This window comes from Lichenostomus cassidix, chromosome 1 (assembly GCF_008360975.1).
Source record: "Lichenostomus cassidix isolate B80296 chromosome 1, HeHo_3.0, whole genome shotgun sequence".
Taxonomy (NCBI): domain Eukaryota; kingdom Metazoa; phylum Chordata; class Aves; order Passeriformes; family Meliphagidae; genus Lichenostomus; species Lichenostomus cassidix.
Window position 1 is genome coordinate 113863958 of NC_139479.1, and position 11848 is coordinate 113875805.

At 47.8% G+C, this 11848-nt stretch overlaps 1 protein-coding gene across 3 annotated transcripts in view; it reads left to right on the forward strand.

Annotated features, from left to right (window-relative positions):
• Window positions 1-10805, forward strand: part of HUNK (hormonally up-regulated Neu-associated kinase) — a 43111-nt gene extending 32306 nt beyond the window's left edge. For 2 of the 3 annotated variants that reach the window (XM_085077795.1, XM_085077812.1), the window contains exons 7-10: window positions 503-671; window positions 1408-1491; window positions 5426-5606; window positions 7818-10805. In XM_085077795.1, the coding sequence (XP_084933921.1) occupies window positions 503-671; window positions 1408-1491; window positions 5426-5606; window positions 7818-8461 (1078 nt within the window). In that variant the 3' untranslated portion in view covers window positions 8462-10805. The remainder of the gene's footprint in view (window positions 1-502; window positions 672-1407; window positions 1492-5425; window positions 5607-7817) is intronic. The other variant, XM_085077804.1, reaches the window with a different exon arrangement.
• Window positions 10806-11848: the final 1043 nt, after the last annotated feature.

The window sequence follows — 11848 nt, forward strand, 5'->3', positions numbered from 1 at the left end:
TGTAGCAGCAGCACTGCCATTCTGAGCTGCAGGAATAACCCTTTCTCCAGCAGGAAATTCACTGCCTTGCTAGTGCTTGGATGTTGTGCAGCAGGTAAGGGGGTGAGGCTCAATGCAGTGGTGCTTGATTACAAGAAAAGGGGCTTTTCAGAGAGCCAGATCTGGTTGGATTTTACCTCTTTTCCTACAAAACCAGGTGGATTATCCTGATGGTTTTCAGTGGTCAGTGTAGAGTAACAAATGACCTGAGCATCACGCTGCCATTTCCCATCAGGGATGGACACAGTGGACAGAGTCCTGTTCATCCAGCTGTCACAGCTTCCTGCAGTTCCTGTGGTTCCCAAATAATCTGTCCTTTCCCTGCCTGCTCGTGGGAGAAGGGAACTAATCACCCCCAAGTCCCTGAGCCCTTGGGGCCTCTTCTTGGCTCTCTGCCTTGTCCCCCCGAGGCTGTGTCACTGAGAGGACAGTGACAAAGCCTGCTGTGCCTCTCCCTGTGCAGGATCCACCTGGAGGACCTGAGCCAGAGCGTCCTGCTGCACATGACAGAGAAGCTGGGCTACAAGAACAGCGATGTCATCAACACTGTGCTCTCCAACAGGGCCAGCCACACGCTGGCCATCTACTTCCTGCTCAACAAGAAGCTGGAGCGCTACCTGGCCAGCCTCAGGGTGAGCACTGCCTGCTGCCACTGCTGCAGGAGGACAGGGGGAAAAGGCTGAAAGTGTCCTGGACTGCTGGCATTTGATGTCACAGAATCGTAGAATTTCCCAAGGGTTATCCTGTCCAGCTGCTGGCCCTGCACAGACATCCCAACAATCCCACCCTAATAATCAAACCCTGTCCCTGGGAGTGTTGTCCAAACACTTCTAGAGCTCTGTGGGGCTGTGCCCATTACCTGGGGAATGTTCAGTGCCCCACCACCCTCTGGGGGAAGAACCTTTCCCTGATATCCTACCTAACCCTCCCTGACACAGCTCCAGCCATTCCCTGTCCATGGTCACCACGGAGATCAGTGCCTGTCACTCCTCTTCCCCTCAGGAGGAATTTGCCATTGGGATGAGGGCAGTTGTCCTACAGAAAGCAAACTGTCACCATGCAGAGCCTTTGGTGTGTGTTGTGACGTGCTGTGTGCTTGTGTTGAGATGGTTCTGTTGCTTGGAATACAAATAACACTATTTATTGAGTCAGGACATCAAGGAAAAGCTTAAGAGCTCTTAAACTTATTTAGCTTTTGAGTGAAAACTCAGCTGGAAGTTCTACCTGATCTAATCTCCCTGGCCCTTGAGGATGGCGTGGCCCTTCCAATTTGACAACAGCTTCTTGGATTTTTTCTTTCCTCAGTTCTTTTCACATCAGTGATGATGCCACCGATGATATTACTTTCCTGTGCTTTTCTCTCCACAGAAGGCTGAAGGCCAGGACAGTATTTGCCACAAGAACCAGCTGTACCAGATAGAAAAATACAAGGCAAATAAAGACTCCTATGAGGTAAAGCTCACCAAAGCTTGTTGAAGTGCTTTGAAAGCAGATTGAATTTGAGTGTTCTTGATGATTGTGATTAAAGTGATGGGTTTGTGGACCTGTGGAGAAAAAAAAAAAGACCTGTGGTCTTGCCTGTGCAGGAGAAATAACTCCCTTTATTTCTCTTCAAAGAAACAAGTGGCAATCCCCTAGAGAGGAAATATAAAGGTGACGTTCAGGGTTTTTTAAGAAATTAAAAGTTTTTAAATCTCTGTTTAGCGAAATTATGCAAACTCAGGGGGCTCCATAGCTTCATTCTGGGGTGCAAGTTGCTGGTGTTACAAAAAGATGAAAACTGAGTGTTCTTGAGGCTCTAAGCCTTGAGACCTTGGTGGTGTAGAGCAGAGAGCTGAGTGACAGCCAGGGTGACCCTCCTGGTGTCCTGGGCCAACCCTGGCTTGGCTGCCAGGAGCAGTGGAACTGTGTGAGCACAACACTCTGCAAAGTCAATTTTTGCTGCTGCTTAGCAGAAGTGATTCAGGATCAGCCCACTGCATCGTGAGGGAATTCCCTTGGGCAGACAAAAGGTTTAACCTTTTGCTCTGTTGGTCTCCAGCCCTTTTTGCCTGCAAGCAGAGAAGGTATTTTGTATTAAGTCATGGCTGGGTTTTTCTTCCCTGGCTGATTCTTTGCCAAGCACTAAAATTACAGGAGTAACATGAGCTGTGCAAGTCGTCCCTGCCAACACAAAGAGCAGCATTCTTGAGGAGTCTGCCTGTTTCAAAAGCTGCTCCTCAGCACTGGATTGATGATCTAATTGCAGGGGCAGATCTGTGTCGTGGCTGGTTTTGCTTATTATGAAGGCTGCTTGCAAGACAAGCTGAACTGCAAGCCAGATGGAAATATCAGGGCAAAGTACTTACTCTTTTCTTGAATAAATCAAAACCATCTTTCGTGAAATGGATCAGCAGTGGGTAGACTCAATGAAAATGATATTTCACAAAGCTCTCTCAGCTTACTCAAGCCTGTTGCAGGGCAACATTCCCTGGAAACAGGGGCAGGTATTGGGAGTTGAATGCTGCAGATACTGCATGGAGCATCTCGGTGCTCTCTGGCCCAGCTGCTGGTGTCACTTCCCTGTGCAGTGACAGAACCCCTGCTCTCTGGGATTCTTCATTCTCCAGGGATTAGCTCACAGCTTCTGCTCCTGTGCAGGGGAGGCTGAGCAAGGCCTGCCTGGAAAGCTTTCCTTCCCTAAGGAAAACTGAAAACTATCAGCAGTGCCAGGGTATGGCCCCAGTTTGGTTTGTAGGCTGCTTAGGGATAGAAACTCCCTCCAAAGCCTCCCCTGCACTTAGAGGTGATCCCAGGGTAGCTGTTTAGAGGATGAGAGGGTTTCAGGTCTTTCTTGAAATAATCACCAGGATGCACTCACTGTGCAGACACTGCAATAACAATAACAATAATAATAACAACAATAACAGTCTGTTCTCCTGCTGCATGGGCACAGCTGAGTGTGGAAGTGTGCAGGGCAGGTTGGATGGGGCTAGGGGCTAGGGGGAGGTGTTCCTGCCTGTGGCAGGACATGGAGATGGGCTCTAGGGTCCCTTCCAGCCCATTCTCTGATGTTTTCTGTCCCTTCAGCTGTCCTTACACGAGGGGATTATGTGGCTTTTACTGTGCAAGGAGAGGTGAAGCAGCTCACAGGGGTGAATGCACACCCTGGGATGCTGCTGGCATTTGTAACTAAGGCAGACATCTCTCCTAAAACGCCTTCATGTGGGTGGGAGCACAGCCCTGGCTGTGTCCAGCTCAGCAGGTGCCACCAAGACTCAGGGTGGGGGGTTTTGTAAGCACGGGAAGGTTCCTGAGCTGGAGATGGAATCCCCTCATCGCTCCCCATTTCCAGAGCAGGAATTGGGAGCATTGGTCCCTCGGCAGGCACTGCACTGGAGCAGAGCTGCAGGTTGCCATGGGAATAGCAGGGGGAGGGATGGATGGTCAGCTCTGGCTGCAGCACACCATGGAATTTCTCCCACCTCACTCCAGCGATGGGAAATGAGGGCTTGCAGGAGGGGCTGGGCCTAAGAGTAGTTTGAGGGTCAAGGTCAGGACAGGAAATAGCAGAGGATGATGTAATTCCCAACCTATTCAAGTATAACATACCGGTGCAGCTCCTGCACTATGGGACAATGGGGCATGGCTGTGCACTCTGCACTGGAGAGGGAACTTTTATAACTCCCCTGAATGAAATCTTCCTTCCCTTTTAAAATACAACAGCGTGGGGCACCTTGGGAGTTCAGGACTTTGGTCCTGAGTCTCTCACAGCCACGGCCATTAATGAGCAACGTTAGTAGTTTTAAAAGTACTCCTAAGACTATTTGCAGTGTTCATGCAGCGTGAAGTAATTAATTGCCAGCAGCGGATGTGTGAATTTCCTTTGCCAGGGGTGCTTTAATTGTGTGGAGTGGCAGTGCTGCTGTGCCTGAGAGAATATAGCAGCAGGGTGAGGGCAAAGTCAGGAGCACTTGGCAGGTGAAGAGCTGCAGCTCAACTTGTGCACCATTAAGCTGAAAATGCTGCAGCACTGGAACATTCTGCACTCACACAGAGGCTGCAGCAACCAGATTCTTCCTCACCCGTCCAAAATCTCAGGTGCTTGTTCTCACAGGTCACCTACCTAACCATGTCTGTATTAAAACTAAAAAGTTTGGTTTATGAGTCGCTGGAGGTGTTCTTTCCAAGTCTGTAGCTCCTGAAAGGCTGATGAGCCCAGCAGTGCTCAGACACTGTCTGTGCAGGGAGCCAGGCTCCACCTGAGCTGGGAGTGCTCAGAGTGACTCCTGAGTTTTGCCTCTTCAGTGTCTGTCTTTGCTTCCAGAGCTGTTTAGCAGGCTGGGAGAACCCAAGTTGTCTTCTGCATCTTTCTTTTCCTCTCTCACCTGTTTTTATGCTCTTTATTTTGAGAGTTTTCACAGACTCTACATCAATGAGCTTGCAAAAGAAAATCAAGAGTGGCAGTGCATAATTATCAGACAAAACAAGGGCACGTAACTGGGGGAAGGAACTTTCCTTTGCTTTTTAAAAAATATTTGTACTTACAGTGACCTTTTAATAAGAGGCAGCGAAACATGTTGCATAAATGAGAACTACCACCACGAAAACAACCCCAAACCAACCAAAACATTTGTTTTAGTGTGAAATAAGACTTCTGGCTTCTCCAGAAATCAGTAGCAGGTAAAGGGTGTTAAGCAGTTTGCTGAATCCAGTGATTGAAAGACAGTGCAATGAGTTTTCACTGTAAAACAGTGCTTTGAAAATGGTCTTCCTCTTCAGAGTCCTGCTCCCAGGTTCTGTTTTTCCTCTGTCATCACTGGAGATCAAACCTGTCTTGGTCTTGCAATCCCACCTTCAGCTGCCTTCCCCATCACAGCCAGGAGATAGGGCTCAGGGAAGGGATGGCTCAGTAATTTTCTCCCCTCCTTGTCTTGTGCATTTGCAGAGATGCTGTAAAAGCAAGAGCCAGGTTCCTCCAGTTCTTGTCTGGACAGAAGATAAATGACTCAAAGACTTCAAACTTCTTTAAAACTTTCCAGCTCACCTTTTTAAATGTCAGAGGGAGTGGAGTAAAGAGAAATCAAAGACCTTTTTTGGTGCTTAAGTAGGTTATTTCAGGTATGGAGGAGAACAAACTACCTGCTTGCTCCAAGAGAAAAGCTTTCCTTTTCCTTTAATTTTCCAAAACCAGCTTTCACACTTCCTGAATGTTAGAGCAGATGGGAGCCATGAAATCATGGCAGACTGATCAGAGGAAAATGAGACATGGAGGATTTAGTTACTCTGAGTACCCAGAATAAGTTCCTTTTAAATATGTAGTACTTAATCCACCTTGTAGGTCTGGGGGTCAATTAACCTTCCCATGAGTAAACCAAATTGTTCTTGTTTGTTTTACAACCTAAAGGACAAAAAACTCAAAGAGCAAGAAAAGAAAGGGGAGATTCTTCACCGTCAGCTCCCAAAGAAAACTGAGAAAAGTCCAGTTTCATATAGACAGCCTTCTTCCTGTCTTATCTCACAGATCCAGAACACCAAGGCTGTGCTGAAGGACCGGAAAGTCGCCAAGGCTGGGGGTCCAGAGAAAGGTCAGTGGGAGCAAGGCCAGTGGTGTCCCTGTGTGCACGGGTGGTGTGGTGTTCCTGAGCCTGTCCTGTCGTGTGTGCTGTGTGTTTGGGAGGGAAAACTCTGGGTTTGCATTCCCTCTCACTCCGGGGATGGTGTGGGAAGGAGGCCTGGAAGATGTCACCACACATGGAGTGAAACACCCTGAGGAAACTGCTCAGCAGTCAGCATTCCTCACTTTCTGTGCTCCACAGAATTCCTGCAGCGCTTTAAAAAAGCAGTTTTCCCCCTGTTTACACGTCCTCACACAAAATCATCCACACTCACGCTGGTGTTTTGAAAGCATCACCACCCACCCCGGATCACTGAGGAAGCCAAGCTGGTAGCCAAGCTTCTTCCTACCAGCCACTGTGTTTTACTGAGAGGGGGCTAAGGAGCAGCATGGGAGAATCCCTGACCTCGAGGAGAGGAGCAGTTGATGCTGGAGAAAGGGGAGAGAGTCCCAGCAGGTGGGACTGCCAACCTCAGCAAATTTCCATCAGCAAAAGGACAGGGGGAAAGCTTGGGCAGGGAAAGGAAAGGATGTGACAGCCAGAGGAGAGCAGAGCATTAATCACAAAGGGCAGCCTGGGAGGGATGGGTGAAAGCTGCTGGCAGAAGGAGGGGGGAGAAAGGAGTGAAAAAAGATCCTGGGGTGTGGGCAGTGCACACCTGGATGGGAGACACTGAGGAGCAGGGAGGTGATGTAGCCTGCTGTTAAATAAGGAACTGAATGAGGGGAGGTCACTACAGAGCAGTGTGGGGAGATACGGTGATCTAAAATGCTTACTGTGGTGGCAGGGGGTTATTTACAGTGGTGGCTTGTGATGCTTTCATGCTCATTCTTGTGACTTGATAAGTTATCATTTGTTGCTCTCAGCCTGAAGAAAAATCATCCAAATAGTGTTTGTCTGGCAGCACAGGAACCTCTGCTGTGAAGTAGCAGGAGTCCAGAGAGCTGGTCAGGAGTGGGATATACTTCCTGTGAAAAATGTAAAAAAAAAATTTTAAATGCCCGTTTTGCTCAGATTTGTTGTCCCTTTTAGGAGGAAGGCACAGGGGGAGAAAATCTAGTTCATTTTTCCTCTCTTTATGTTTCTCCCTGCTTTTTTGATGTGTAAGCTGGAAATCAAGCAGATCTCAGCTGAAGCAATTCTCTGCTTACAGAAACTATGTCTTGACACATCTTAAATGCTCAAATAATTTTGACCAGTTGTAGAAAGAAACTGGTCAGGTTCAACTTGTTCTGCTTTTGCCAGACAGTTGTGAGATTTCATCCTGTTCATGCATTCAGGTCTCAACCCCTGACAAGACCATCCCTCCACAAGAAATACATGTGATATCTGTGGCTCTGATCTGAGGGCTGGCAGAGCTAGATCATTTTAGATCTTTTCTAGATGATTTGAGACCGAGGGAACTGATGGAATAGCTACCAGTTAATTAAATTAGGGGGACCTGGCAATCAGGCTCCTAGGACAGCTTTCCATCAAGGCAGCAAAACATGCTTGCCTGTGATTAGCTTGGCATCAGGCAGTGCCAGCATCCTGTAGGAACTGAGCAGATCTCCACGAGCTGTTTTGTTTGACTGGGCCAAATCCTGTAAAGATTATTCCATTTATTTTCGGCCCTTGTTGGAGGAAAGTTCTTGCTGAAGTCGATGCAGCAAATCTGTTCCAAGTGCAGCAGCCTGAACGTGGCTGGTGCTGCTACTCCATATTTACATGTGTGAAACCAAGAGCAGGTTTTGTTCCAAAATGCAAGGAGAGGCACCAGGTAATAACTCACTGTGCTCTCCCGTGTCTCTAGGTGTGTCAGTGAATACAGGCCCAGCAAGAGTTGTGCTAAGAAAGGAGAAATGTGATATTTCTCAGGCAGGGCCTTGGAAGATATAATTAATGCAAACAGCTGAAGACGTCTGTGGTTTTCCTTTTCAAGTCCTTGTCTTAGCTTGAGCACTTTTCCTGCCTGTGAGCAAAGGGGCAGATAAATTACCCAGGAAACAGCAGCATGAGTATTCAGTGAGAGTCAGGGAGTTGGGTTGTGAGTGCATCCCAGAGCATTTGCTGTAGCTGGTGCATTTATCAGGTCACTTGGGGACACGTTTGAGGTTCTTTGGGACGCTGCCTGCCAGGAAAGGCAGTGCTGGTGACTAACTGCAGTGTGCCCCTCTGCTTCCTTCTCCCATTGCCTTGCAGACTCCGGCGGTGGGGTGAGCCCTTTCCACGAGCCCCTGGCATCCAAGACGGGCTGTGTCACTTCCAGCTCCCTGGAATACCTGGAGGTGCAGCAGCCACCCCCCAGGACCCCCCGGCTCCTCAAGAGGCAGGAGTCTCCCCAGCCGGAGCCGTCCCGGATCGGCAGCCGGGCGAAGGACTCCCCTCTCATCCTGAACATTGTGCACTCCTTCGAGTCGGTCGACAGAGATGACCAAATAGACCAGGTTTCCCCCTCTCATCAGTACAGGATTCTAGGCTCACCGATGAATTTCCCTTACAAAAGCTCAAGTGAAAGGACACTGTCCCCGCTCTTCCCCCCGGGGAGCACGTCCCCCGTCCACCCCACCCAGGTCTCCTTCACGTATGAAGAGAAAGCGTATCCGGCAAAGGAAGAAGCAGTGTCCCCCACTCAGCTGGTGCCCAGCAACCCCCTGGGCAGCCCAAACTGTGTGAAAAGCAGGGGCAGGTTCCCCATGATGGGGATCGGACAGATGCTGCGCAAGAGGAACCAGACCATGCAGTCGGCCAGCGAAAAGCCCCTGGAAGCCAGGATGCCTCAGCTGCAGCAGATGAGCCCCACACAGATTTCCTTCAACACAGAGGCTGTCAGCGGCCAGTGTTAGTCTGAAATCCTGGGATTTGCACTGCTCTTCTCTGGGATCTAACCTTTTTCTCCTTTAAGCAAGAAGGGAAAGCCACAGGCGTGTTGCTGTCGCTGCACCCCGCAGCGGTGCAGCGCAGGAAATCGGAGGTTTGCTTGCAAGGAAGGCATTGTGCCACATATTAAAGCTGAAAGAAAAGGGCTCTGCTTGTGCTATTAAGAAATATTCGCATTTGGCATCTGACTGTACAGTAAAACATCCCGAAAGAGCTGCGTGGATCTGTATTTTCACTGCTCTCACCTGTTAGTGCAGCAATGTTGGTTGGAAGAACCGCGAGCGCTGAGGGTTTGGTTCCTCCAGGAAATCAGTGGTGCTGGGAATGCCAGGCCAGGATCTGTGGTAAGACTGTCCCTGCTCCACCTGCCTGTGCCACACAGCACGTGGTGCTGCTGCAGGCATCGTCCCTGGGGCAGGCAAGGGGGACAACCCCAGATACTCTGTCCATAGCAAGCTGACAAGCCCTGCAGAGAAGATGAAGGTGGTAGAAGCTTGAATAAAGACACGAGTGGTCTAATTCAGAAAAAGCGGGAATATTGGAATTCAAAGCAGATTTTGCTGTTAATTACATAAAGTAGGTAATAACACACAATCATTTTTTTTCATAAAGAAAACTGTGATTTAATCATGTCACTCACAAGAAACATGATTATTTAAAAACAAGTGTCATCGTGTGGAAATTCACTGCATTAAAGGCCAGTTCCTTTCTTAAGAGGGGTTTGCAAGCAGGTGCTTCAAACAGAAATCCAGATTGCAACAGGCTGTTCTTAAACAATCAGCCAACACCTGCATTAGCCCCTGTTATAGCATTGGACACACCTGAAGGCTTCTCTGGGACTGCAGTGGATTAAAAGACTAATAAAGGACACATGAACCTGTACCAAGTCTGTTTTATACTCCAAGATTGGTAACGTAGTGGTTACCAAAAATTGGGTATTGTTATGAGCAGTGAAGATTTAACTTTCTTAAAAGACACCATGTTCTGTATACCAGTCTTGTTTTTCTAAGTAAATGATACATCTGAGAGGTTGGCAACACTTTTTTTGGTCCTGTTTCTGTCTTCAGACCATTTCCTATAAATTAGAAGGTTTAGCCAAAGACAAAGACTGCTCTTTTCTCTCGTCTGTATTGCCCCTGTGTGTGTGTTTGTGTGTTCAGAGCATCTCAGCAAACCTTGTTCCACTCTGGTTCCCTCGTGGGCAGCCCTGGCCCACACTGCTCCCACCACTTAATGTCATTTCAAAGCCCAGGAAAAGCAGAGGTGTTGTCTTCTTGCTGTTGGAAGATGGGATTTTGCTGTTGGTAGGAATCCATACTTTTACAAACAATTTCATCCATACTTTTGCAAACAATTTCTTTGCCCCGTTGGTGTCTGTGCAAATGCTGAGGGTTACCCCTGTTTTACAAGTTTTCCTTCCAGTCCCATGAGCAGGATGTTGAGGGCCTGGGGCAGGAGGGGCAGCAGAAGCAGGGGAGAAGGTTCCCCAGCAGAGCCCATAGCTGAGCCTGTGTTCCTGCTTTGCAGCATAACACAGGGCTGACACCCAAAAAACACATGAAAACTCCAACATGATGAGAAAGACAGCCCTGAAATGATTTTATCCCTTTTCAGATCAAGAAATGCTACATTCTGTTTGTAGAGAGCACCTGTGCATCCCAGGGGGCCATTTTTAGGTCCTTCATTTTCATTCAGAGCATCTTCATTCCCCTCATGCTAAGAACATGTTTGTGCTGCAAAGCCAGTGGGCAGAGACCACTGAAATCAGGGCTCTCTGAAGTCAGGGACCACTGAAGTCAGGGATCTCTGAAATCAGGGACCACTGAAATCAGGGACCACTGAAGTCAGGGATCACTGAAATCAGGGACCACTGAAGTCAGGGATCACTGAAATCCCCCCCTTTGTATGCATCAGACTCACATACCTGAACGAATGGCAGATGCTGACTTGAATTACAAACTCAGGTTTATTTGGAACCCAATAAAAAGTTGGGGGAGGCAGGAAAGAGACGTTTTTTGGGTTTTTGGGGGTTTCTTTTTTGTTGTGGATTTTTTTTTTTTTTTTGGTGAAGACACGGGAGATATGTGTAAGAATCAGAATGACAACAAATGTTAAATCTTTTATTATATTTATAGAGAATATATGAGTACTACACTGCTAAAACACAACCATGTATCCAGCATAGTCAGTAGCTATGTACAGTCCAACTACAGCGACCACAGAAAGGACCTAAAACATCAGTGTGGAAATTCCAAGGGGGAAAAACTGTATTTGGTATCATTATTAAATACATGTACTTTCTGAACAAGATTGCCACGGACTGCTGAATTTGTTTGCCAGGTCACTGTGTAGCAAAGATAGTCTCAGTACAAAACTTCAAGGCTAGGTAGGACAGGGCTTGAAGCAACCTGGTCTAGTGGAAGGTTGAGCTCTTTTTCTGGTGTTGCCCATAGGCTTGGCACCAAACCTGTCGTGAATCTGTTTGGCAGAGCTGAAAATACACCTTACACTTCAGGTTGTGCACTGGGGAAGGAGCAGTTCTGAGCTTTGGTGTGAGATAGAAACACTTCTGTGGAGCCTTTCTGAGCTGCTGGTCACATGCAGAGCTCAGCTGTGAAACACTGCAAGGAGGGTTTTGCAAACTGACTGATCACTGGGCAGCAGTTCAGGATCCACAGTGGTGGAAGTGTTTTGTTCAGGCTCTTCTGCCTGGAAAAACAGGTGTTGGATTTATTCAGTGAGAAAGAACAGAAATCAGCATCTGTTGCTGGAGGTGTTGGTCTTTGTACTTCTGCTGTAAATGGGCTGCTAAATGCTAAAAAACTTCACTGCTTGTAGCACCCCAAGCTCTCATGGGCTGTGCTTATCCAGAAGTGAGCAGAAATTCCAGGGGCACTGTTGCTGTGTGCAGGGCTTTGCATTTTGCCTGTCTCTTCCCTGCTTTTTCAATCCTCTGTGGCCACAAATGGTCGATTTTCCCTCTTGTATCCCCCCTCCCCATGGCTTCCTTGGAGCATAGCAGAACTCTTCAATATTTGGTCTCCAAGGAAGCCTCAGTGTAACAGGATGCTTTCTGTTACTGAGGCACAGGCAATTAGAAGAACAAAGGGCATCAGGATAGAGCCTGGAGTGGGGTTCTGAGTTTGCAGGAGCATCTCTGCTGTCTCCCTGCTGATGCCAGGGCACCCAGAGCCAAAGAGAGAAGAAATAACATGTTTATTGATTAAGAGTGAGGTGCTAGACTTGTTTTCAGATTAAAAGAAATATGATATTTATTCATGTTTGTATGAAGAGCACTCTTCTACCTATACATGTAAAAACCTCTTGTTTTTAATTCCTTGTATCTCTTAGGA